Source organism: Meleagris gallopavo, chromosome 11, assembly GCF_905368555.1.
Source record: "Meleagris gallopavo chromosome 11, MGAL_WU_HG_1.1, whole genome shotgun sequence".
NCBI classification, from domain to species: Eukaryota; Metazoa; Chordata; class Aves; order Galliformes; family Phasianidae; genus Meleagris; species Meleagris gallopavo.
The window spans coordinates 15,591,913-15,618,549 of record NC_139414.1 but is presented as its reverse complement, the minus strand read 5'-3'; the positions used below and the strand labels follow the sequence as shown (position 1 = coordinate 15,618,549).

General features: G+C 42.8%; 2 protein-coding genes, 1 long non-coding RNA gene and 3 other non-coding genes across 7 annotated transcripts; 2 read left to right on the top strand and 4 right to left on the bottom strand.

Annotated features, from left to right (window-relative positions):
* Window positions 1–1,198: 1,198 nt before the first annotated feature.
* On the top strand, window positions 1,199–12,716 carry RFC4 (replication factor C subunit 4). Its single transcript, XM_031555177.2, has 10 exons — window positions 1,199–1,454; window positions 1,781–1,859; window positions 5,678–5,757; window positions 6,914–7,033; window positions 7,281–7,424; window positions 7,646–7,766; window positions 8,817–8,942; window positions 10,604–10,684; window positions 12,048–12,164; window positions 12,538–12,716. The coding sequence occupies exons 1-10, from the start codon at window positions 1,330–1,332 to the stop codon at window positions 12,631–12,633; spliced, it is 1,089 nt and encodes a 362-aa protein (XP_031411037.1). The 5' UTR covers window positions 1,199–1,329; the 3' UTR covers window positions 12,634–12,716.
* A 457-nt stretch (window positions 12,717–13,173) lies between these two features.
* EIF4A2 (eukaryotic translation initiation factor 4A2) lies at window positions 13,174–20,089 on the bottom strand. 2 transcript variants are annotated; one of them, XR_004160966.2, is made up of 12 exons: window positions 19,970–20,089; window positions 19,164–19,209; window positions 18,940–19,072; window positions 18,536–18,675; window positions 17,217–17,385; window positions 17,006–17,115; window positions 16,630–16,773; window positions 16,143–16,280; window positions 15,790–15,879; window positions 15,463–15,542; window positions 14,627–14,732; window positions 13,780–13,977 (listed from the first exon to the last, which is right to left on the bottom strand). XR_004160966.2 is itself a non-coding variant. In XM_010716843.4 (11 exons), the coding sequence occupies exons 1-11, from the start codon at window positions 19,996–19,998 to the stop codon at window positions 13,833–13,835; spliced, it is 1,224 nt and encodes a 407-aa protein (XP_010715145.1). In that variant the 5' UTR covers window positions 19,999–20,084; the 3' UTR covers window positions 13,174–13,832. The 2 variants fall into 2 exon arrangements, 1 of the variants encoding a protein (XP_010715145.1); XM_010716843.4 differs by lacking the exon at window positions 14,627–14,732 and having other exon boundaries at window positions 13,174–13,977; window positions 19,970–20,084.
* Window positions 15,949–16,076, bottom strand: LOC116217074 (small nucleolar RNA SNORA63). Its single transcript, XR_004161001.1, has one exon. It is a non-coding gene; the product is annotated as a small nucleolar RNA SNORA63 (small nucleolar RNA).
* On the bottom strand, window positions 16,406–16,586 carry LOC116217069 (small nucleolar RNA SNORA81). The gene has a single exon (XR_004160996.1). It is a non-coding gene; the product is annotated as a small nucleolar RNA SNORA81 (small nucleolar RNA).
* Window positions 18,753–18,822, bottom strand: LOC116217071 (small nucleolar RNA SNORD2). The gene has a single exon (XR_004160998.1). It is a non-coding gene; the product is annotated as a small nucleolar RNA SNORD2 (small nucleolar RNA).
* Window positions 20,090–20,306: 217 nt separating the features above from the next.
* LOC104912679 (uncharacterized) lies at window positions 20,307–25,998 on the top strand. The gene is made up of 3 exons (XR_004160967.2): window positions 20,307–22,030; window positions 24,864–24,930; window positions 25,883–25,998. It is a non-coding gene; the product is annotated as an uncharacterized LOC104912679 (long non-coding RNA).
* The last annotated feature ends 639 nt before the right edge of the window (window positions 25,999–26,637 follow it).

Below are 26,637 nucleotides of genomic sequence, written 5' to 3'. Positions count from 1 at the left end.
GTCACCATTACTTGGAAGAATCAAATGTAATCACAGCAAGAAAAAAGTAGCATTGCATTTTCATCAGGAACAGGGCAACTTCAGAAATTATGTGTATGGGCATCTCTTGCTGCCTAGGCATTTTCATGTTTCAATAATAGAACACCAGATGAAAGGAAACAGCTTATTTAAAATTGCCCAAACACAGATTACAGGCTTGTCTTGCCAACAGAATGATGTATTTCCAGCTCAGTTCTTTCCTGCACCTCCTTTCCCAAAGACTGCTCATCTGTTGCCATAGAAACCCTTTCCAGCTCGCTCTTCCCTTTAGCACAGGTTCAGTTCCGGACGATCCCCTCTGCAGCTGCCTGGGCTGCTCTGGCCTTGCATTTGCTCGGGGGCAGCCAAAGGTTGGACTAGATGATCTTGCAGGTCATTTCGAACCTTGCGATTCTGGATTCTATGTAATTCTATGAAAGGGAAAGCAGAACAGCTGCAAGTACACAACGAGCAGCTGCAGGCAGCAGATTTACTTTACTTTTTATGCAGGAAACTGCCACACAGTGGGAGGATACGATGTGGCTACCTGGTGCATGAAAACATGGGCGGGCACCGCGACTGCTGGGTCTGCTAGGATGCTTTGTAGTCCTTTAAAGGGGCCCCTCCCATCAACCACATTCTTCATTTTAAATCCTTTTTCTAATTATTCTTTTGCTTTGATGGGAAGTAATGGAAAATGCAGAAGATTCTCATTTGGTTAATCGTAACTTTGGCACATATAAACCCGCTTTGTACACCTGGGGGAGCTGCTCTCATAGCAGCGAGGGATGGCACAGGTCCGTGGCCCTACAGCGCGATGCCAGCCGGGGCAGGGCGGGCACTGGAGCTTTCGGGGTTCCTCTTCAGAACTCCCCCTCAGGGCGCAGCTCAGCCGGCCCAGCTCCCGCATCCTGACAGGAAAGGCCCCTCCACCGCTTGCTTTCGGCGCTGCACGGTTTTTCTTTTTCTTTTTTTTTTTTAAATCTTCTTTGTTGTTGTTGTTGTTGGAGAAACAGCATTTGGTAAGTGGTCCCTGGTACCGCCCCGAGGGGAGGTGCCAATATGGCGCTCCTTTCCCTCACCTCACGATCCTCAGACAGCGGCGCATGAGCAGCACTGCCGGCGGGCCCGCCCACTCCGCCGAGTGTGGTGCTGTGATTGGCTCTTAGCAGGCGGAAGTGGCTCCGCTTCGCCTTGAGTGGCGGCAGCTTGGCGGGAAGTTGCTGTGGGTCGCGCGCGGCGTTGGGATCGTGCGCGTCGTGATGCGCTGAGCTTAACGGCCGCGCTGAACTGAGGGGACGGCGAGGAGCCATGCAGGCCTTCCTCAAAGGCCCGTCCTCCATCAGCACCAAGCCTCCAGCCGCCAAGGAGAGGAGCGCGGCGGGGAGCAGCGGGGAAGGCAAGAGGCTCAAACCCATCCCCTGGGTGGAGAAATAGTAAGGGCCTGTCGGGCTGGTGCTGTGGGGCGGGACACAGCTGTAGGTGTCCCCGCTGGGAGACAGTTGTGTTCCAGAAATGAGCGCGGGGTGGTGTTTATATTCAGCACAGAGGGCTGAACGTAAGCTGAGCTGTTGGGTCACCGCGGGGAGGCGGACCGGAGGCGTCTGGCTGAGTTTCCCTGTTGGGATTCTAGCCTCGGCTGCAGGATTTACTGTAGCTCTTTGGTATCGATGTCAGCTGGAGGGGAAATGTTGTCTTTCTCAATTCCCATTCCCGCTGAAGCTGTTGGGTAATAAACCGCATTTGATGTCTTTCTCTTTAGTCGCCCCAAAAATGTGGATGAAGTTGCCTTCCAGGATGAAGTTGTTGCTGTGCTGAAAAAGTCTTTGGAAGGCGCTGATGTGAGTGTTGCTGTAACATCTGCCTGAGCACAGAACGTGTAGGCAGTGGTGGGGAGAGCTTCCCTTTTCCAGTTTGGCTATGGCCGTTTCTCCAGGCTAACGAAGTGACTTCCAATGGCACGTGGTGAGCAGTGCAGTGTCTCTGCTGTTTCCAGCTCTCAGAGCACTGTGAAGCTCTCAGCTCTGTGACACATTGGAATTTTTCTGGGAAATCTGAACTAGTAAACATCCTGTTAATAATTTCAGTGCTGGAGAAGCTTTTGTGTTCTAGATGTTATTCAGCTGATGCTTGTGGCGTTTATGACAAAGAGTGGAGGGGAAACTTTTCATAGAACAACTTTAGATTGCCAATTATTGCTAATCAGTTTGAGTGATTTACTATGAAAAAGCTAAACATGTTTCTTGTAGGTTTTTTTTTTTTTCCACTCCTCCCCCCCAAGTGTGGAAAACCCGTTCCTTACATACATGTTGACACTTATTTAGCTCCATATTTCATCTAGAAGGGGCATTCTTGAGCTCCAAAAATGTCTCTGTGGACAGCCAATGCTAGCTGAACTGGTTGGTAAGGATGTTCCAAAAAGAGCAGCTGTGATGTGGAAATCTGTTCACTGAGAGCTATAAAAAAAAGCCATGTCAGGCTTTTCAGGGAGTTATGGAGGAAGCCTTTCACTTATTATGTACTCTGATGTGCAATGTGTATCCATAGTCTTTGGTGTTTGGAACTCTTACATTGAAACAATTTATTCTTGTTTTGATTAGCTTGAGATTTTTATATGTGAAAATATTCATTTAATCAGAGCATGCAAAAGCTGAAGTATTTTATATTTGAGTATGGGGGTTTACGTGGAGCTGGAATGACAGAACTGGGAAAGACTCATGTAACTTATTTAGTCCATGTCTCCAGATTCAGTTTATTTTAAGAACACAGTTATGACCTTACTGTGTAACGTTGTATCCTTAGAAACCGAGGTCTCAACAGCAATGCTGCTGCATTTTAGCATTTGTATAGTTCTAGAAATTAGTAAGGCACTGTTAATGGCTGAAGAGAACTGAGTTCTGTCATTTATTCTATCTGGACACATCAATCTTGCAGTGTCACTTAGGTGATGGATTGTCAAGTTCTATTTTGAGCAGCAGCTATTTAAAACTCTTTGCTTCTGGATCAGCCACGAATCTCAGATCATGAGTCTCGTGCACTTGTGCTGACTTTTTGCCTCCTGTGTTGAAAAAAGGCAAATTATAATTCCTTTTATGGTACTTACAGGCTTTGTATTTTACTATGGCTACCCAAGCTCAGCAAGCCATTTGAGAACAAAATTGTGAGTTGTTCAAATATTTGATGCTTTCAAAATTTAGATGTTCTTTCAAGAATTAACAAAAACTCATTCTGTCAAAAAGGCAAAAGTGTAATTTAAACTCTGAGTGGCTGACTCTTCTTTCAGGAGTTCTTACTGAATTTGGAGATCTGATGGAATCAAAGAAACAGCTGTGACAATGTGCTAAGCTTGTGTCATGTGCTTTATTTAAACCTTACTGTTGCAAATGGAAAGTTGGTCTTCTGTTGAATTGCTTTTAAGTATTTGTGGGCCTTGGTTTTGGAGTTGCTAAGTAGGGCAGGATTTCTAAAACCACACAGTATATCTCAGTCTAAAATAGCAGGCATCTCTCTTGTTATAAACTGGAAAGATCAGAGTCCAGGTGGTTTTGAGCTGGAGACATTGATTTCTGCCTGTCAGGACTGTGTTTGTTGTTGCTTTTTTCAGAGAAACTGACATATGTTATGGTATTCTTTAATTTTCAATTACTAAGTTATATTTTACTGATAGAGAACCTAGAAAATTAAGAGTAGGACTGTAATTTTGGTTTACATCCTCACTTGCGGTGAAGCTTGTAGGCAGGTACTTGAGGCTTCTCCTCCTTGTGGTAATTCCCTCGAACAGGCAGCGCCTGCAGGTATCCTGCCTTCCCAGCAGGGCTGGAGCAGTGGTTAACCAGCTCAGGTTACAATCTGTTAAAATTAATGCCACAGAGTTGCATGAAGGATGAGGCTGTGCTGGTTGACAAAGCAGTGTAAATACTGGTGATAACCTCAGTGAGAAATGAGCATAAAAGGGGTTGAGCCCAAAGCAGCAGTTGCAGCATGGATTTAACAAACTCAGAAACACTGATTCCTGTTAAAGCTTTTAAGCTGCTAATACTTGTTTTGAGAATTAGTGTGAATTAACACAGAGCCATGAAATTGTGCATCTTGAAAACACAACTCCACAAAATGTCTGCTTGTGCAGTGTGCTGACTAACATGGCTGGTGGTGAATTTAGGAAGCATTTTCTCTCCATGGAGATTTCTAAAACTATATATGGAGACAATAATGCTGTGGGGTTTAATTAAACTTGAAAAAGTTTGTGTTTGTATTGAGTACTGTTTACTTTTCATTAGCCAGGGAACCAAGCAACAAATGATTGGCAGAAAGAGCAGGGAACCCATGTGTTTTTTACAACAAAATAATGAAATTCTGCCATCCGTACTTTTCCAGCACATACACAGTTATGTTTGTTCTGTCCTACCTTAGTTTTTAAAATGAAATGCTTGTTGCATAAGAGGTCTGTCTGTTTCATTTTCTGACTGTGGATCATACATCCCTGCATTTCACTCTGCTCTTTAGACGTCTTTGGTTTTGCTGCTCTGATTCTGTCTGCATTGCTTGCTATATTCAGCATAAAATTCTTTAACTTCAGTTGAATCTTTAGAAATAGAACATGAGCCAAAAATAAGTCAGACAGAGAGGTTTATATTATTGCTGTTCTAAGAATGTGGAACTGGAACATCTACTGTCAAAAGCAGTTGTTTTAAAACACAACCTGATAATTTATTTGAAGGACTACTTGCAGAGATTTATATCTCCAGTGCTGCTTGATTTCATCCAAAATTAAATCATGGCTAACTTATAGAAATTTGGTTTTTGCCGGCTTTGTTCTCTCATTGTTGATGTTGCTCTGATACATCTGTGGGGGTCAGTGGATACTTGCTCTCCTGTTTTCCTGGGCAACTCTTAGAAATAAATAAAGGAATTTCTCGTAAAATAAATTCTCCATTCCTTTAATAACATTTTTCCAGTTAGAATTCATCACTGTGTGTGGTTTCCCAGGTAGTGTGTTGGTAGCCTTGTGTTAGTTTTACTAATTGTTCATGTGTATGGAAGTGTGCATCCTAAGAGCTCTGTGTTACAGTGGTGAGGAATACAGGAACACTCCTGTGACAGACAAACGAGGTCAGCTTTTATTTTATTTCCAGCTTGTGAATTCCAGCCATCCAGCAGACATTTAGTGATAATTAAGTTTTGCGTTGTGCTCCTTGATATTATCCTACAAATATTATTGTGGTCTTCCCTGTGCTTCTTTCATCTTCCCATGTCAGTGTGCTTCTTTAGTGCATTTCCATTTCTCATACTGATGTCATTAGTGAAAATATTTGAAAGATCTGTTAACTTAATCTCTGAGAAATGACACAGGTTTCTTCCTTTGAAACATCTTTGGATTGTTTGGATATTTGCCAATGCTATGCATTCCAGACAGTTTTTGCAAGCATCTGAGTGATGTTGCCACCAAATAGCTTTTCTGTGCAGTCTTAAAAAGAGCAACTGTTTATCTTCCTTCAGAGCACTGCATGCAAAGACCTGAAAGTGAGAGTCTTTGTATTGTTTTATAGGAGAAGTAGGTAGTTTCTTTCAGATTCTCAGCAGGTTTTCCTGTTTTGTTTGTTTGCTTGTTTCTGTTGTGTTTTTTTTTGTTTTTGTTTTTAAATATGCCTTACTGTTCCAGCTTCCCAATCTGCTGTTCTATGGCCCGCCTGGAACTGGAAAGACCTCCACTATTTTAGCAGCTGCCCGAGAACTCTTTGGGTAAGCTAGAATTGTGTTGCGTTGGTATAAGCAACGATCACATGTCTTCTAATTGTGTGTCTCTGGTTGTTGCCTCTTCTTATGTCACTTTTGGAAACTTTCTCATATATTCTTACTTAGGAATGGCTTCATGTTTACTTCAGCTCTAACATCAGCTAACCCTGTTAACTCATGGTTACCATCATGGACCAGCAATACTTACTTGAGTTTAACAGCCATGGTAGCCCTGTGTACATCTAACCATGTGTTCATTGGCAGAAAAGAGTATGAAAAGAAGTGGTTTGCATGTGCTGTGCTGAACTTCGTAGAAGAACTCCAATTTTGAGAATTTATTCAGAAAGCTGTTAGCTAAACACATCTTCCTTCACAAAATGTCTGTATATTTCTGCTGTGTGCCACTGAGCTGTGGCAGGAAGTAATACTGGGGCTCAGACTAACATTTAGCATGTTATAGCTCTTGTGAACTCTGTGTACTTTCACTAAGAGAATTATAACATGTTTTGAGTAGCATTTTCAGCCTGATCAATAAGCAAAAAATGCATAAGAATGCTTGTTGGTATGATCAAACCTAATGCTGATTATGGTTTCTCTTTCCCCTCTGTCTTCAGTGTTTGAGAGGATAAGTTCTAGACAACTCTACATTATGTGATTGTCTGAACTCCCAGAACTCAAAATCCACTGTATTCAGTTTTTTTTTATTTTAAATCAGAGGTGCAGCTGTATGGTAGTGCTGCTAAATTCCATCTGTATTATATTTTCTAAATGTTCTGGTAGTATTGCAGTGCAGACCACCCCCAGTGAGCAGATCTGGAGATTTAACTGTTTCTTCCACACTGCTCACAGCATCTAAGTAGGACACACAGTACAGTGCTCTGTGCTTATCGACTCAGCTTCCTATTGCTTTTTCCTGGGTAACTGTTGTAATTTTATGCTTCATTGTTTTTGGCAGACTGGGAGTCAATTTTAAGAATACCTAATTGAAATTCATACAAGACAAGAAGGATTTCATCTTTATTGTGCTTTACCAAAGTGGGTTATAAAGTAATGCTAGCAGAAACAATATCTGGTTCAAAAGGGCTGGAAGGATTTTTGGTATACTTTGTCACATACTGTTACAAGCAATAACAGCTAACATGTTCCAATAAAAATGTTACAGGCCTGAACTATTCCGACAAAGAGTCCTGGAGTTAAATGCTTCTGATGAACGTGGGATACAAGTGATCCGTGAAAAAGTGAAGGCTTTTGCTCAGCTCACAGCATCTGGAAGCCGAGCAGAGTAAGTGCTGAACCTGAGCTGGCTCTGTATGATGGACTTTCTTGCTTAGGACAAATTTCATGATTGTTTTTATTCAGGTGAGTTTCATAATTCTCACCCTGCTCTGAAATGAGCGCTGCAGTCAAGCTCGCAATGCATGCGGTACTTTGGCTAAGCTTTGACTTGATGTAACTTCACATAAAATATGACTTACTGATATTTTAACTTGGCTGTGTGTCTCCTGGATAACAGATTTCTTATCTTTCAGTGGTGAAGTTTGTCCTCCTTTTAAGATTGTGATCCTGGATGAAGCAGACTCTATGACCTCAGCAGCCCAGGCAGCCTTAAGACGCACAATGGAAAAAGAATCTAAAACAACACGTTTTTGCCTTATTTGTAACTACATCAGCAGGTATGGAAGAAATTTGTTGCTTATTTGAACTTGTTACTCTTCTTCCTATTCTAGTATTTATATATATAGTACTAGTATTCTAGTACTACTTTTTTTGCTTTGCTTAGGTTTCAGCTTATATTATTTTATAGTGCTATGATTTGTTTCTGTTGTTCGCCTCCATAGCTTCATCCGCATGAATGTGACCATGTAATCATCTGGCAAGTGTTTTTCTTTTTCAGAATAATCGAACCTTTAACATCTCGGTGCTCCAAATTCCGTTTCAAACCTTTGTCAGACAAAATCCAGCAACAGAGACTATTGGATGTTTCTGAGAAGGAAAATGTGAAAATCACTAGTGAGGTGATTACTGAGTAATTTTATTGTTTAATCCAGAGCATAACTGCATTGCAGCACAAGGACCTGAGCCAGCATAGCTTTCCAGACTTCTCAATTGTACTAAATATCACATAGAAAATAATCTGGATGTTATTCTCCTCAGACAGATGGGGATGGAATTTTCAAGGTCGTCATAAAATCAAACAAATGTCTACCAGAGTAGATTGAGGGGAAAAACTGTTGGGCTTTTTGCTCTATACTGAGTAAACTTAACTCAAACCCACACTTAATTCTGAAATTGCCAGCTTGTGTTTGCACTGCTTACAACTGTATAATTTGTGATGTACCCAGTGCTTACGCTTTCTGGATTACACTTGCAGCTACTCAAGATTTGTTAATCACAATGAAATTTTAAGGCTGGCAAACACGAGTAGTGACAAAATAAATGTTCTGCTAGGTTAAATTTGTTCATTTGTGTTGTTCAAATCTGATACTTCAGTTCTATCTCAACCTCTTTGTATGTGCTGAAGTGCTAGGTGTAATTCACTCTACTGTGTATCACTTTGCCCCTTCTGAATATGTTGCTGCACAAAAGCTATGTGAGTAATACAAGTTGCCACAGTTAAAATACAAATACAAGTGTGGGTAAAGCAGTCGATCATAGCATTATTGTGCACTGCTGTCCTGAGTCTCATTTCAGTTATGAGACAAGTAACTTGGGAAAGGCTTGGTGATGGTGACATATTTGTGGCATAAAATCCTGGTTGTGAGATCTTCTCTCTGCATTAGATCTGTAGTAGCATTTATATTAGCAGATAGGCCTGGTCTCATATTAAATGGGGAGGTTGGTGGCCCTGCGTGTGGCGGGGGGGGTTGGAGATTCATGATCCTTGAGGTCCCTTCCAGTCCTGGCCATTCTGTGGTAGGTTGCACTGTAACTTGTGTATTGAGGCTGTCTGTGGCCATCTGCTTCAGGCATTGCCTGATGTTCTAAAGTCAATTTGTTGAGGAAGTCTACTGTATCTTAATTAACAGTGAAAATATAACTTGCCATTTTCTCACGTGATCTTTCAGGCAGTATCTTATCTTGTTAAAGTGTCAGAGGGGGACTTAAGAAAAGCAATTACTTACCTTCAAAGTGCCACTCGCTTGATGGGTGGGAAGGAGATCACAGAGAAGACTGTCACTGAAATTGCTGGGGTAAGCTTTGTTTTACAGCTTCTCTTGTAGTAAGTCTGATATTGTTGTGTACAAAGTATGCTTGCTATCTCTGCCTTTGGTCAAAGTTTCATTAAAACAATGGTTTTATGTATATTAGCTTTGTTAGTAGGGTTCTGATGCAGAGTCCCTCAGGATTTAAAGGACTTCCTAGTTCTTCACACTTATTACAATGCAAGTTAATACCAACTTCTGTATGTGAAGAGAAAATGTAAAACATACTTAATTTGTACTTGAGTTGAAGTATTCTCACTGTGAATACAAAATATACTGCCTTTTGTAGGACAGTAGACTAGAATGTCTTTTTAGTGCATATATATATATATATGTCTGAGTATGTAGGTTATCACTGGATGGCTTAGAAATACCACGGAGGAATGTCTTCCAGTAGCAACTTGCTTTCAACTTGATGTCCAGAGCAGGAGTGTCTCTCAGAGCATCTGTGCAGATTGGCTTTTTACTGAAACAGCAGTGATTTCATCCAGAGTGATATAGATAATATTGACAGGGAGAGCAGAATTCTGGGAGAAAATGAGTTTTAAAAAGCTGATGTAAATTCTATGGCAACAAAACACTCCTAAAGCAAGAAATGTAAGATTAGGACTTGAAAAATGAAAAAGTAAATTGGCTTTAATGATGGACACCATTCCTTTGAAGGTGTCACTGTAATGACTGTTTGTGAAGGCTGAGAGGATTGGGATGGAAACAGGCAATGGCTACTGTGTGCATTTCATAGAACAGTTGTGGCTTTTCTTTTAAATTTTCAGTGAACTGTTCAGTTCACACACAGCATCTAGTTGTATGAAAAGAGCTGGAGTTCACTTACAGGTGAATGTAAGTCATCATTTCTAAGAAGCCTTTTTAGCCTTCTAAGAGTTATTAGGCTTCTTAGAAAGAAGACGTAATAATGGGAAGGAGAAGCATAAAATTCCATTTGACAACTTATTGAATAGTACTTAGTTAAGCAAAAGGAACACAACTCTACATCTCCATAAAGGCTTTCAAGTTTTTGGTCATGCAGGCCTTTCACAAGGTGGGGTAATCTTAGGACAGAAGACAAATAAAGAAGCTTTGAAAGCAGACATTCAGCTGACAGGAATGATGATGTGTAGAGGGGAGAATGTCATCAGTGCTCCCTGCTCTGAGATAAGTAATGGCATCTGTCAACTCTTCTCTTCCAATTTGTTGGCTGATCTTGTTCAATGGGCTTTTTTTTTTTTTTTTTTTTTGAAATATTGTTCCTATTGCATCACTGGAGAGAACACTTAATTTGCTGTGTTCCTTTGGCGCAGTATGGTACAGAAAGCATTGCCTGTTAAACAAGGTCTTCTATTTTGTGTCCCAAATAAATGATTGTGTTTTGATTTGAAAAATGGCTTTGACAATTCACTATCATTATATAGTTCTTACCTTAATATCCCCAGTGTAGAACAAATAGTAAAGCTGAGCTCTCGGTGTTTTTTTTAAAAAAAAAAAAAATTATCTAGTTTGTCTGAGAAACTTGGGAGTGGTTTGGTGAGTAGAAGAATGGAATGGTCTCCTTTATGAACAGTTCATATTTGCTGCTGTAAACGTCAGCTTCAGTCTTGGCTGAATTCTGAGTGCACCCAGTTGAAAGTAAGAAATGTAACTTCCTGTTGCAGGTCATCCCAAGAGAAACGATAGATGGACTGCTGTCTGCCTGTTGGAGTGGTTCATTTGAGAAACTGGAAACAGTGGCAAAGGTAGAGTCCCTTAGTGCTCTAGCCTAAATATTTTTTTAGGTCACTGCCCTGTGAATCCATTGTTATGGCACTGCTGCTGAGAACCATGTGGCATCACATCAGTCAGGAGGTACATTTCCAGAAGCACGTCTTTCACCTGATAGTATGCTGAGCTCTCCCTTCTGAGGAAGTTGTGAAAGCTGCAAAACAAGATTCCCTACCAGTGTTAACTGTCTTTCTCCTGAACTAAACTGATGGCATGTAGAGCTGTTAGACAAGATTAGGCACAGTAGGAATTCATAGTGAGATGCTTAGTTCAGAGCTTTAGAATTGCATCTTCAGTGGACAGGACTGGTCTCTGAACTAGTCACCTACATAGCAACACAGAAGCTGTGTTAGATGAGAAGTATCTGAATACAGCTGTAATAAGCCTTCAGTCTTAAAATAATTCATGAATCTTACAGTACAGTAAGTTTGTCTTACCAACTGCAGTGACTTAAAATAGATCTTGCTGGAGAAGGCACAAGCTGCTGGTTTATGGAGGTGGATTTATTTTCTCTAATACAAACAAGAGCTGTGAAGAATGTGAAGTTCCTAATATCATGAGTTTAAGTTTAGATGGTGTTGAACTGGATCTTGAATCTAGGAGGAATCCCTGATAGCTGAGCGTCCTGTACCATTCCCTGCTACAATGGGGTTTTGCTTCAATATTAGCACTTGGTGAACAATTGACAGAATTTGACTGCATGCTTTTATAAAGCATGGTACTCTGTTTTGTACCAGATTGCACTTACTTTTCTATTTTCCTAAACTTCTGTCTGCTTAAATGGCTTAATGGATACTCTTCTCGATATTTACTGCCACATGGCACTACTGGTTTAACAAAAAAGGAAAAAAAAATGGCATCTTCAGTAGCCATAGTTTTTAATTTAAAAACTTCTGGCCTTACAGTTCTGTGTATGTCTGAGGTTACTCACTATCAGATGAAGAAAATAAATCAAAATTGGCTGCACTTCAAAATGTGAAGGCTGTGAAACTGTCACGTGGTGCTGAGCTTTCCTAATTTTAGAGTGAGTTTGGACAGGTTCATCAGAGGTTGCTCAGAGTGGCTCCAGCTAACAAAATCCTGGAGATGTGAGTTGTCTGGAGCTGGGACAACACTTAGGCAAACACTGCACTATGCCTGCTGTGCTCTTTGGTGCTCACTTTGGGTCACTGTGAGGCAGAATGCTGGGCTGCATGTAAACTCGCTTGTCCTGTACAACATGAAGTTCCACAATAGGTTCCAGTACAGTCTTCTGGTTCAGACGGTTTTTCAAATTGATCTTCCATTTTCCTGTGTTCTACTGCTTAATTATTTCCATTTTCTTCTACCCTTACACAGAATCTTATAAGTGAGGGGTATGCTGTTGCTCAGCTCATAAGCCAGCTTCATGATCTTGTTGTTGAGAGCGAAGACTTCAGCGACAAGCAGAAATCAATCATCGTTGAGAAGCTTGCAGTAAGTTTATAGTTTTTAGGGGAAAGAAGTTATTAGTGGTTAACTTCTCTTTTTTTTTTACCTCAAGTAATTAGCTCCGATTTAGTTTCCAGTATTTCTTGGTGTAATCCAGGTAGAAGAGATTAACTACTCTGTCATTTGCAGTGTGAGTGGTGCATCTCCCTTTCTCCCTGTGAAGTCTTGGCTTCCTTGCAAAAACTTGTCTTTCCTGGTGTGGTCTGAGGGGGACATGATGTTTGGCTCCAATTTGTCCAGTGCTCACAATTAACCAGTTGCCAACTTAGCCAGGTTGCTCTCCTTTGTAATAGCTTGTAAACAGCTGTCTGAACATAACGGTTTGTAAAGGGTTTTAACCTCTCGTTTCTGTTTGCAGGAAGTGGACAAATGTTTGGCAGATGGTGCTGATGAATACTTGCAGTTGATAAGTCTGTGTGCCCTTGTGATGCAGCAGCTAACGCAAAACACCTAACTCCTCCAGCAGCAGTTACCTTGGTGGTTGTGGGATCTGCCTACTTTTGTATTGTTTTTACAATAAAGGAACTGCTCAGTAAATAGTCATGGTTTAATTAAAAGAAGCATGAGAGTGACCTATTTGCTTACTTGAGCCTGGGACCTTTGAAAAGAGGACGAAGAAGGAATCACATGTCAGCCACTGGAAGCCAAAGGAGCATCTTTTACCAAAGCCTGTGACATTAAATGCAGCAGGAAACACTTTACAGTAAATGGATTGTGGCTTTGGTGGGGTAGTGAAAAAAGTGCACTGCAGAAGATGATGAACAGCCAGGTCTCACTTTAGTTACAAGTGAATTTCAAAGGCTGTTGCATTTGCTCTAGCCTTAAATCCATTTCTTTCACAATGTAACAGGTAAACAGCAGCTCCTGCATACAAATTGGTCCTGTACTCAACTGCATGCAGTATGAGAAATAAAGGCTGAGGTGCCACAGGAAGGCATGACAGCTGCTCCCCTCCCCCTTAATAAGGCCCAACCAACTGAAAAAAGACACTAAGTGAATATAGAAGTATTTTATTGAACATTCAAACTTCATTAAGACATGTGCAATATGGCAAATTTTACTGGGTTTAACCCTAACTAAGACAATAGTATGATTGCTTGCTTGCTGGGGCTTAGCAACAGGGTCCAGATCACACTTACCACTAATTAAATACTTTATTGAATAAATACATATCAAACAAAAATGCATTTTAATGCTCTTATAAAAGTTTTGAGATTTTGAAAGGCCTTTCCAATTCAGTCTGAAGGGTAAGTACATACAATAAAGGAAGGTAGGCTAGTTTAACATAATTGGCTGATTTTATACAGCACTTATATCTTTTAGTCCATAAGTAAATTATTAAATGATAAAGAACATCTAATACAACCACTTCTATGGAACTAGGAAATAAATTTCTAATAAAGAAAAAATTTACAGACCCCATGACTTTCCACCCAACCCCAACAGTCTAACCCTAAAGTGGATAAAGCCAGTGGCTTCCCCCACAAGAGCTCACGACAAAAAGTCGCTTCGCTTATCAAAAATCTGTTTTTCTGATCCGTTATGAGCATTGAGACAAGATTCAATATATCCCCAAAGAAAGAAGCACAATGCAAGTGAATCGCCTATTCAGCAACAGCGAGCACTGCATTCAAACCATCTCCTCTCCAGGGATTAAATGAGATCAGCCACATTCATTGGCATCTCCTCCACTGTAGTATTGTAGAATGTCTCAATATCACGCAGAATCCTCTTGTCCTCTTCAGTGACAAAGTTTATAGCCACACCCTTCCTGCCAAAACGACCTCCTCGGCCAATTCTGCACAGAACAGAGAACACATTTATGCACAAGTTAACTACTCCATTCACTTAAAATACTTTAAAAATGAAGAGATCCATTCATTAACTCCTGTTTTTATCTGCCAGTGGCCAGTTTATGCTGTGTTTACTGGACTAGCTGCTGACCGTCACCTCTGGTTAAGAAAAACTAGCAGTTAGTGCCAACAGTATTCAAGTGTCCATCCTATGGAGAGTAGCAGAGCAGAGAAGGTTACACTTTTGGCTGCAAAGTAAGATCTTCACATAATGGTTGGTACTGCAGTACAATGTGCTGACTTCCTTCTCCCTCCTCCCCTCCGAGGAACTAGAAGCCCATACCACATGCATCCAATCTCAAGCACATGGTGTACAGAAATAGCTTATCTTCCAAAAATCAGAACTTAAGTTCATCCAATAACATGGAATTTTAATTTGACGTTGATGGTTCCAGTGGGAAAACTTAGGGTTGTTGTAAAGACAAAAAAAATGTAAGCTCACTGTTCTAGGAGTCTACGTCACAATTTAGTTACACCCACCATCAGTTCTACCTTCCTGTGGACTGCCCAATACAGCACCTTGTCAACAAGGGCTACACACAGCAATGGCTCACAGAACTTAGTGAATAATCATGACAAAAGAAATATAAATACCGACTCGCTCTTTATTCAAACTGTGCCGCTTACGAATCCACGTCCTAAATTACGTCAACGCCGTTTCTGAGCACCATCTTGTGTCATCAACTGCTGCTATCGACTCCTGTATTTTTTTACATCAAGTAATAAAGCACAGTTTACTTAATTTAGGGACAGTCACTGAAGCAGTTAAACTAAACCTAGGGAAACAAAACTCAAATTGCTACCAGAAGACACACACCACAGAGGAAAGAATACCACTGCAGAAGGAGCCATCAAGAGCAAACAAGGCACACAAAACATGAACACAATTAGTCCTCCAGGAGTGAAGGCAGATTTAAACCACTAAGCTTGCTAACATTAATGTCTAGTGACTGAGCAGCAGCAGTAAAGCAAGTGAGGATTAGCTAGGACCTAGGATCCAGCTAACAACCTTGCTGGCAAGATGCTATGCCAAAAATGGCATTGTCATCATCTGCTACAACCTGGAACACAACAAGGCAGTTCACCCACACCTCAACAACACATGGATCAGCCACTGCTGAACTCAGCATATTTCTAAGTTTTCCCACTGCTTTTTAAAAAGACTTAAGAGCTCTGCTCCTCCCTCATCTCAGGACTGTGTACAAATCAGGGCTTTTTTCAAGCATAAAAAAGCCAATGCATTTACTTCCTGCTAGTTTTTTTTTTTTTTTTTTTTTTTTTTTTGCTTTGTTTGCAGTTATTGTATGCATGGATGGGTAACATTCAGTGACAAAAGACTAACAGGAAGAGCAGGTGAGGATCTGAGCCAAGTTCTGTACAGAACATGGCATTCAGTGTAATGCACAAACTAGAGGAGAGAGCAAACTAACCTGTGAATGTAATTTTCACGATTGGTTGGCAGGTCATAATTTATAACCAAAGAAACTTGCTGCACATCAATGCCACGAGCCTGGAAAACAATACAAACAATACAGGACCTTTAATGCAAGTCACAATCTTTAGATTACATTATTTATCACTTGCTTTTGTTGACTACATTGTTAGTGACGAACTACAACTGTGTAGTCCATAGTGGAGCATAGTCTTTTCTCTTCCAAGAAGCTCCAGTAGTTCAGGCTACAAGAACCTTCACTGTATTATGAAGCTTTTGGCACCACATTGAAACAAAAACACGTTCACTGTGAGGTAATACTCACCAGCAAGTCAGTAGTGATCAAGACACGGCTTGATCCCGATCTAAACTCTCTCATGATAACATCCCGCTCCTTCTGGTCCATGTCACCATGCTGCAGTTAAGAACATGTGAATTACTATGGGAATTCCAGTACTCCAGACCAGAATACCTTCAGAAGAGAATGTGTGAAACCCAGCGTCCCTACCTGCTGTGGGAACTAAGCAGGTAGGGATAGAAGGAAACATTTTTCTTTAAGCAGGGGGAACGATAATACAGCACTGCACAGCTATATCATAACTTATCCTGCTTTTCTTAGCATTGCTTTTCAGTATGTACCTGGCATTTCAGAAGTTGAGTGAGAAGAACAACTCTTACCAGAGCTGAGACTGTGAAGTCCCTGGCATGCATTTTTTCTGTAAGCCAGTCCACTTTTCTTCTTGTATTCAGAAAGATAACGGCCTGAGTAATGGTCAGTGTCTCATACAAATCGCAGAGAGTATCCAGCTTCCACTCCTGAACACGCAGCAGAAACAATGGAAATAAAAACTCTAAAGCCATGATCAATAAACCATACCCTACTGTGCAGCTATAATTAACGTAACCTGGAAAACTAGAACAACACACAAAGTTTCTGCAGCAACTGTTGCACCAGATCTTCAGACACAGGACAACGGACATTAAGAAAGAGGTCCACCCCAGTCATTTTCGATACAGTGCATCGTTTTTCTTCTTCTTGCGTGTACTCTACTAGCATTATTACAGAAACCAAAGCTCAGCCTCAGTTTCCGTAATTTTAGCACAGTGCTTTAACAAGAAGGTAACATTCCTGAACTCTTCCAACAGAAGTGTAACCAATACCAACCTCTCTTTCAACATTAATGTAGAATTGCTTGATACCCTCCAGAGTCAGTTCTTCCTTCTTCACTAGAATACGTATGGGCTCTCTCATGAACTTTTTGGTCACTTCCAACACATCCATTGGCATTGTAGCTGATAGCAGCACAACCTAGAAAGCATTGCTCCGTGTTAGCACGCACCATGACATTAGTTTCTGCTGTCACTCTGTTCAGGAAAACTGGAACTATTAACGAAAGTCAGTGACTGCACTGCCACGTTTATGTCACAGCACAAACCTGACCTTCTGTGAGGTCAAGGCAGACAGGAAAGCAACTGAGCAGTTATCAGCTACACCCGTAACCAAATCTGCAACCATCAATTTGACCGTGTAAGACTCTTACCTGAATGTTAGTGCTTAATTTTTGAAAGATCTCATAGATTTGATCCTTAAATCCTCGGCTCAACATTTCATCAGCTTCATCCAGAACAAACATTTTGATCCATTTAGGTGCTACCAAAAAAAAAAACAGAATACCACGTGAAGTTCCAGGAACATACAATACAGTACTTCATTACCGAGTTCTCAGAGAGACAAATCCAACCTGTACTTACAAAGGTAGCGTCTGTTCAACATATCAAACACACGGCCTGGAGTTCCAACCACAATGTGTGGAGCTTCAGCCTGAAGTTTCTGCATTTCATTGCGAACGTTTGTGCCACCAATGCAAGCATGGCATGTTGCTCCCATGTAATCTCCAAGGGCCAGAATTACCTTTTGTATCTGAAAATAAAACCCTTCTGTGAGTAGCAGCTACTGGCACATTCAGTGCTACATCATTGCTGTTATGGACTGAGAAGGATTATGTGGCTTTACAGACTATAGTGAAGATCTGCCTCTCACTTTGCCCTACTGCTCCTTATTTAGGTGTTCATTAGAAACTTCAAGCCAGAGGGACAGTTGTGAAGTCAATTTTCACCCTCACTAGTTTTAACTACCTAAAGGCAATTCCCAACTACCTGTTAAGTAGAAAAGCAAGGCCTCAAAAAATAGCTGTTAACATTCACACATAAAGCACTTGCAGAAAGCTCTTAGGAAAGTGCCCTGCCATCTATGCCAGGCTTTAAAAGAAGCCTCATCTCAGCAGTGCCTTCAGACTAAAAAACACAAGACTGAACCTTCAGTCAGAGGCTCTTCATCCATTGATCTTTTTCTCAAGAGTTCTTCTCTGTCTCATCTCATACATTCAGTTTTACCTTCAAGAAGAATCTTTACCACAGCACTGGCATCTTGCTATATACTAGTTTTAAAAGCAGAGCAAGTTGTACACAATCGATTTTCTACTCCATTTTGAGCTCTGCTCATCTTAACCTTAAAAAGCCAGCATTACTAGGTTACATTAATGATAAAAATTACATATCCTTTAAGCTCTGTTCAAGTATTCCCACTTACTAAAACAGAACATCAAGCCCTGAGGGTGATGTGGACATGCAATGTAACATTAAGAAAACATCACAGTACTACAAAAGCAATGAAGTGACCACATGTGCACTGCAGTTTTCATGTTGCACAACTGCACACAAGTTTCAATAGTTTCAGAAAAGCCCATTTTGCTTCCACTCAGAACACCATACTTGAATAACACTTTTTTTTTTTTTGGCTGAAGATGCTCCCTTAGAACTGTGTATAGCAGAGCAGCTGCTTCCTGCAGCCCTGCCCCAGCACACCCTCCACATGCAGCACAACTCTTCAAGCAGGCAGAGAACTCATGGGACAAAAGCCATCATTTCCCCCATTACTCAACACAAAAAGGGTTCTGAATGGATATGAGTTACAGCCCCTTAAGTCTGTTTATTGTCTCACAGTTGTGAAACTTGAAACCTATGCAACACACAGTTGGTTTTTTTTTTTTTTTAAACTACACTATCAATACCTGTTGAGCCAGTTCTCTGGTAGGGGCCAATACTAGTGCTTGGGTCTCCTTGAGATCAATCTCCAACTGCTGCAGGATGGAAATAGCAAATGTGGCTGTCTTGCCAGTACCTGACTGAGCTTGAGCAATCACATCATACCCTAAAAAAAGTAGGATACACATTTACTGTTCCCACACTGGTCATTCACGTTTAGTTTCATTTCATTCCCTTTGAAATAAGTGATCAGCATTACAAGTTCTCTCCATTTCAGGTCAGCCCCGAAAGATGGTGTACCATCACATCACTTGTTCCATAGAGATTAAAAACATGTATAAATGCAGAGATAAAATGAGCGTTATATTCACTCTTTTACGTTTTCTTAATCGATGTGTTACTATAGATGGTAAAGGAATCGCTTGCCTACCTTTGATGCATGGAATAATAGCTCTCTGCTGAATAGCTGAAGGCTTTTCAAAACCATAAGCATAAATGCCCCTTAGAAGGGATTCCTTTAAATTCATATCATCAAAATTGTCGACAATCTCATTCCAATTGCTCTGCAATGAAGAAAAACAAACAAGTTTTGGCCGAGTTACTCCATCTGCGGCCCAGCTCCCCCCACCGGGGCAGTTCAGGAGCTGCGCTCACCTCAATGACACCATCGGGCTCCATTCCCTCGGGGCCGCCATGGTCTCTGCGGGAGAACAACAGCCGCGTTAGCGACGGGCCCGTGACAGATCGGCCCAGCAGGTGCTCTGGTTCTGTGCCAGCCGGTCGCCCCGACGCTGTGCCCAAACCCTCTGTCCGTCGGACGAACGCCCCGCAGCCCCCGGCCTCCCCCTCCCCCTCCCTCCCTCGGGCACCTGCTGGAGGCGGCGGAGAAATGGCGGCCGCTGCGCAGTGCGAGATCCGCCGCAGCGCCGGGCGTCAGCGCGGGAGGGGGAGGAAGGGGGGGGGGCGGGGGGAGCGGGAGCCGCCGGCCGCACCGCGTTTCCCCCACCCGTCCGCGTCAGCAAGTCTCGCGAGAGCTCCACCCCTGGGATTGCGCAAATCGGGCACCGCGGGCGGCGAGCGAGAAAGGCGCCGGCAGAGTGCCCCGAACATGGCCGCGTCTTCCGCCCGGCCCTCGGAGCCGGGCCGATCGTAGGGAAAGGGGGAAATCGGTGGAGAAAAATAAGAGGAGAAATAAAAACCCGCAATAAAAACGCTACTCTGTTTTATCGCCCAGGGTTGGATCAGATCTAAAAACAGTCCTTTTTCAGAGATGGGAGTTGTAAAGATCGGCAGTAAGAACGAGATCCCCAAGGGAAGGGGCTGAAGGGCCGAACGCTGTGGGGACGCGGGGTGGAAACGTCTAGAAGCGGGAGGGGCCGGGGCCGCGTTCTGCCGCATCCCGCCCGCACCGCCGCGCTCCGCACGGAGAAGGGGCCCGGGGCCTCCGCGCCGCGCCGTACCTGCTATAATCCGCGGAGCCGCCTGACATGTTCCGATAACCAGCGCTGTCCTCAACTGAAAAGGCAAAGCTTCCGCCGCGGCCGCCTTATATACCCGCCCGCTGCCGGACTCGTTTCGCTCCACTCTGCGCATTGATATACTTCTCACACCGCGTGGAAAAAACGCGAATTCCCGCGGATTGAGGCCCCTCTGCCAGCGATCCCCTCCCGCCCGCTCCGTGAGACGCTCTCAGCGGGTGTTTCTCGGCCCCCGGGGGCCGCAGAGGCGGCGGAGCCTCGGACTACTTTTTCCTCCCCTCGGAGCGCGGAAGGATATTGCAGCAGTGGCGGCGTGACAGCACCACGCTCCTTCCTCTCGCCCCCCCTCCCGCTCCGCACGGGGTTTCCCACCCCGGCCCTGCTGCAGCGCGGGGGAGGGGAGCGCGGTGCGCCGCGTTGAGGGTCGGTGCCGGGCATGGCTGCGTCGTGCACGCAGAGCGCGTCGGTTGTTTTTAAAGCTTTCTCTGTGCAGTCCGAGGATGGCAGCGCAGAGCGGCTCCCTCGGGTATCGCGGGGCTCGCCTCCCGCTCCTCACACACACAAGTGCCGGCGCTGTGCAGGACGGCTTCCCCGTGTCAGCTCACGCCGAGGGCGGGAGGGGCAGGCAGAGAGGAAAGGAAAGGGAAGGAAAGGAAAGAGCGGTAGCGGGTGCCGCCCGGCCTGCTTTATGTGGGGGAAAACGGCGCCCTGAGGTGGTTCCGCCGAGCCGCCAGGGATCCTGCCCCTTGCTTTCACGTGTTGGTGGTTTTAATGCACCGCTTGGGTTCTACAGTAATGTGTTCATAGGTATTTCTTCTGTAGGCAAATAATGCAAGTTATAAGCTATCGTCGGTGCCCTCTTTAATTGGCGTACGTGAGTCACCTCTGAAATTTGTTTCCATAGTGATTCTATAGGAACAAGTGCAGTGCTTGGAAAACACGACCCTTTACTTGTCAGGAATGCTGAGAATTGTGCAGAATTGTCTAGAATATCTGCGAGGAGAGGCCGAACGTACCCATGCTATGGTAGCATCTGCTGGGGAAACACCTCCAGAAGTAACAGTACATGCCAATATCCGGGCTGAATCATACATCCATGGGCTCTGCTGACCTGCCCTACTGTTCCCATGCCTGCCCCTGTGGGCTGGGAGGGCTGCACTGCTGCCTGGGGCTGCCCTTCACACAGCAGTGCCTCAACGCCCTCCTGAACCATGGCCGTGCACCTCTAAAGTTTTGTATTCCGCTTTAGTTATTTGCAAGAATGTGTAGAAAAGTTGTCTTTTTAGGATGTTTAGGAACGTCGGCCATTGTTTTTCAGTCTTTGAAGGCCCATTTAAAAAAATTGTAAGCTGCCCTCTCAGATGGCAGGTACAGCATCGAAAGGTCAGACTTCGCCACTGACACCTGGGATTGATGCTGGGATTTGCTGCATCCTCCGGCTTTGAAGCTTTCTAAGCTTCGTGCAGCCGTCTCCACTGAAAGTCTGCTCAAGGCCCGTGTTTGTGTTATCATTGGGCTGAAGCGATACCAAAAAGATATTAAATAATAGCTTTATCTGTGCTGCTGTCATTAGGATCCACAGCCGCACTTACTGCATGCTATGCACTTGGGTAGATGTCTCCCCGAAAGACAATCTTGGTGAATCATGAGATCTTTGGTGGGAATGAACAGAACGACGCATTTATTAATACTGGGTAACAGATGGACCAGCTAGTTTAGCAGCTGGGTTTCCAGTCATTACTCATACAGTCAAAGTGAAGAATGATATATCTAAAGAAAGCAGTAGGAGTTGACGCCTCCTGAAGCTGAGCTCTAGTTGAGCAATCCCTTGGAAATTTCAGAAAGCTCCTTTTAGAAATCTCCTACCGTGACTCGAACATACCATGAAGCTGTCACGTACTTCTTGGAAATCCTGGAAGACCCTGAAGTCTCTTCCTGCACTTGTGCACGAGCACTTCCAGCCTTGTGCTGCACCTGATATCGTGCATTAAATAATTCCCACAGCTAGCAGGGCAGAGAAACATCGTACGCAGTTTATTCAAGGTAGGTCATGCTGAGGATCAAAATGACTTATTAGGGTGTTGTTAGCAAGAGGTAATGTTTTTCAATTCGTCGTTCCCAAAGGATCCTGCCTAAACAAAAACATGCTTCCTTGGATGTAGGAGTGGATAGCAAAGATTCTGGAAGGTCTCCAGGGGAGAGAAAAGGTCTGAGTTGCAGGAGGCCCGTGCTTGTTATTTAACTAGTCCCAGGTTTTTGTTAATGCTGACTTATTTTGTCACTCCACTGAAACTGCAATCTAAACAAAGTAAAGAAGAGTAGTTTATAAGGTGCAGTATTGTTAGTGCACTGAGGCTTGTTTTGTATTCTCTAATATTTTGGTATAAGTTGACATCCACAGAACGATGATTTTAGTACATCAGGCTGCTAGGTTTGATTTGTCATCCTTTTCAGAAGTTATTTCACAACTTTGGTTGTTTTTTTTTTTTTGATTTTTTTTTCCAGACATATTTGTGTTCCCTGTAGCTGCAATCAGACTTTAGTTATGAAGTCTCCATGATGGCCACGTCGAGTGAAGTGGAAGCACTTCCAGATGTGGCATTTTTTCTCTTAGTTGAGAATCTGTCTCACTGAGTCGTTGTGCTTTAGGCCAATAAGGAACATTGCCCAAAATGCTTAAATGAATTAGGAGGCGAATGCTGTGCAAAGCCAATGGGATTTGGGCCGCTTTATTTCATTTCTTTCTCCCCTGTGCTCAGTGTGTTCTGGATGTTCAGACTTCGTGCCGAGGCCGTAGGGTGGATTGGGCCTTTTGCTGAGCAGCTGACTCACTTGTCTGCAATGTAGGCACCGAGGTTTGTGGCTGTGTTCCCTCATTGCTTCGAGAGCAAGTCTGCAAGCAGCGCTCCTGCTTCACCTCTGTACGGTTGTGTCTCTTAGCCTGAGTCCTCTCATTGCCCGTAATATAACGGATATTCTCAAGGCAAATACTCGAAGCAGAAGAATATTTTTACTTCTGTCATTTGTTTTTAATGATTAATTCCTCTGTGTGCTGTGGAGCTCCATGGTCATACTTTCAGGTCTTGACTGCTCTCCTTGCTGAATGATTGCGTTATTTCTGACAGTTGTAGAGGTTTGGAACCGCGCCCTGGACACGCCTGCAGCTGAGCTCTGTTCTCTGGTATCTGAAAGACTTTCGGTGTGACCCCAGCCCTGTCATTCTAGCAGTTAAATCGAATAGGTGATACAAATGAGAAGCTTTCCATTGACTTTTGTTGGAGTAAGGAGTTTGCACTTCAGTATTTTTCCTTTGTAAAGTGGGGAAACAGTACTTTCCTCAGAGGTTATACGTGGGCTGGTGTTTGAAAAATGTGGAGATATGTAATGGGAAGAGGCTTAGAAAGCATTTGATAGGAGTCGCCTGCATGCTTTCAGGATAGAGTTTGTTCTTTCTGTTGCAAAAGCAAAGAAAGGGCGATTAAGCAGGTGGCAGCTGCTGATAACATCCGGGCAGTCCTGGGTTACATTTGTTTTTTAAGTTAGTTAGAAGGCTTGCGCCCTGGAATAGCATGTCATGTGTTTCCCTGAGAAAGCCTTCAAATAATGTTTTTTCCATTGTTGAGAAAAAGGTAAATTTAATTGTATAAAGAAAGCACTTTTCCCTTTGATATTGGCAAACCATCCAAGTAAGTTATTTGTTCTTGTGGTTGTTCAGTTTGGAATCCCCTGAAGATGCTGAGATTTTTAATCACTGAGCTGATTTCACTTCAGTTTTGAAAGAGCCATAGTGGCTGAGCTACAGCTGTATTGAATTTTAAGTACCTTTCCTCATTGATTAAACAAACCTCCAAGAAACAGAGTAGTGTTTCTGTCCTTTCAAGGGGGACCCAAAGCCCGTGAGCTGCGCCAAGACAGGAGCCCCGCAGTGCCTCAGCAGCTCTTGGATTGTACAGGGCTATATCCACAGCATCACAGTTTGTAGTAAAACAAAAAGCCTCAAGAGATCCAGCCCTGTGTGTGTGCTGAAGTCTCCATCTCCTCCAGCGGAGCGTCTTAACCTGCAAAACGGAGTATTTTGCGTTTAAGGAGCTTGTTCCAACATGTAAATGTTAGCAGTAAAGATGGTGGTTAATAAAATGAGCTGTGTCGGTAGAGGTATTGCCTCGAGGTAAACCTTGGCTTCTAGAAACTGAAAGTTTTCCACAGAGCTTTAATTTTTGTAAGAAATTGGCATCTGTTTCTGTCTGGAGGTAAGCACAGCTCAGATTCCCCGAGCTCTGGTTCTGTCAGCAGTGCTGGCTTAATAGGAGAATACAGATAAGTACTTTCAGCCTCGTGCCCTCATTTTCATCTGCCTGGAAAATTATAATCTCCTATTTTAGAAGTGTCCCTTACTGTTTAGGGACTGATTGCTTTCTGTGCTCTGCTTCCGTCTGCTTCTGGTCATTCTGGGAGGAGAGCTGAGGTTTCACCTGGGTAAAAGGTTTTAGAGAAAAAATAGTGGAGGTAAACACTGAGGTGTGTTCAGTCACTTTTGTTTTATTAATCCTCGTGAGATTTTTGTTTTGTATGAAAAAAATGTAAATATTAGGAGGCTTTCCTCTCTCACAGCATTCCAGATGCTGTTGTCAGGACTGGGTCTGAAATGTGTGCCTAAAGCTGCTGAGGAGCTCACTTGTAATCCTTCTCGTCTTTTGTTTGTGGTTTCTTTTTAGGGTCGTGGAGCACCTGTATGCCAGCCCTCAGCTCCCATGGTTGGTGCTGTAGCCCACCTCAGAATGCTATTCTATTTTGTTTTGTATGTTGAGTGAATGCTACTGGCAGAAATGAACGTGAAAGGTACAAGACAGTGAAAAACCTGTTCTTTTATTTTCAGGTGGTGCCCCAGAACAGCTGCCCAGGTTCTCCCAGGATGCAGTGATGCAAGCACAGCCAGCACACAGGTAATCACATTATTTTGGCTTGGAACTGCTGCATCACTGCATGTGCTAACCTGGGGCTTCATGACACTGCTGTCAGCAGTGACTAGAAACCTTTGTTCTTTACACAGCAGGAAACAGAAATTACAGTTCGTGTTGAATTACAGAAATACATTGATTTATTTCATGCAGATCTGGGAAGTAGTTAGATGATAATTTACTGGCTTTTTTTCAATAAATGAAGCAAATGTATGTTCTGCTGTTGAAAGTCACTTTGTCCTGTGCTAGGTACTGCAATAGATTTTGGTAAATCTTCTGAGTCTGATACAGTTGCTTTTTTGCTATATTCAACCTTTATTTGTAGCTCATTCTGCTGATTAATTTAAAAGTGGAAAAAATAGGAAAATTCAAATATGTGAATGAGCAGATGTTACAGATACTCAATAACCACCCATTATTACAGTTTTCTCTTTCTTTGCTCGTTTGTCTTCTGTAGCTTGTGTGGCCATTTCTAAACATTTCCTGATATACGTTGCCATGTATTGCTAGGCTATGAGCTCTTGTATAACACGATTCCTTTTGTTTTAGCAGGAATTTAACAAAGCACTGATTTAGTTTATTTGTCAGTAATGAGTAAAGACTCAATTACAAACCATTTACAGCTTTCTGGATTTTTGTGAATGTGATATTTTGTGCATCTTAAGCTCAGAGTTTTTCCATTCTCACGTTTCTGTATGAAAAAGCTGAGTATCAGGGATTTTATGTAGCTTTAATTCATTACACAAAAGGAGTTCTCTAGTTTTCTTTACTATTATTCATTTGCGTTGCTAATATTCACCTTCTGGATATAGAAGTTTCCACCTTTAGGAGCACATTTTTTTCTGAAATCACATCAGAACTGTGTTTTTTAATTCTCACTGCATTGGAATTGTCTTTGCTAATTTACTGGGCTAACAAACTGCATGTCTTTCTGCAGAAGGAAAGAGAAAGAAGCGCGAACCGTAAAGAACTGCTGCCTCAGAGCTGCTGTTGCCATAGAGCTTCTAATGAGGGAAAAAAACTGCAGCAAGGATTTCTGCTGCTGCTGAAGGTAAGATGAGGGCACGCAAAGGCTGTAAGAGGGGGGTGGGGAGGCAGAGGGAGGGAGAAGAGGAAGAAAGTCGTCCTTGCTGTCTAAAAAAGGAAATTCAGTTTCAGTGTACACGAGCAGAATTGCTGGTGCAGAAGAACAAAGCTATCTCGGTTGTTTAGGGTAGCAGGAGTGATGAGCAAGCAAGCGCATTCCCATGCTTTCAGGAGGAAATGCTGCAAAGAAGGGAGGAGAAGCAGAGCTATCGTTTAGAAAATACTGCTGCTTCCAGATACCTGCTTCTTGGCACTGCCTGGCGTTAGGATTGTTCCCCAGGGTAAAGACAACTGTGAAAAAATCAGACAGATAAGCAGGAAGTAAAATTAGTGCTGAAAATGTTCAGCATACGCTTACAAATTCTGCGGGTCTGTATTAAAATGTGTTACATTCAGCAGTACAGTACTGTGAATACAACTGCGATTGTGGTTGTTTTTTTATAGTGAAGTTGTTATGATAAATTAATCCTTAATCCATCTTTAATGCTGAATACAGAACTGAGATCAGACCTGCTTTCTGTGGAATCTCTTGAACAGGGAGAGCTCTGTAGAATAAGACTCTCCATGATTTCTGCAGAATTACCCACAAAATACTCATCCCAAAAG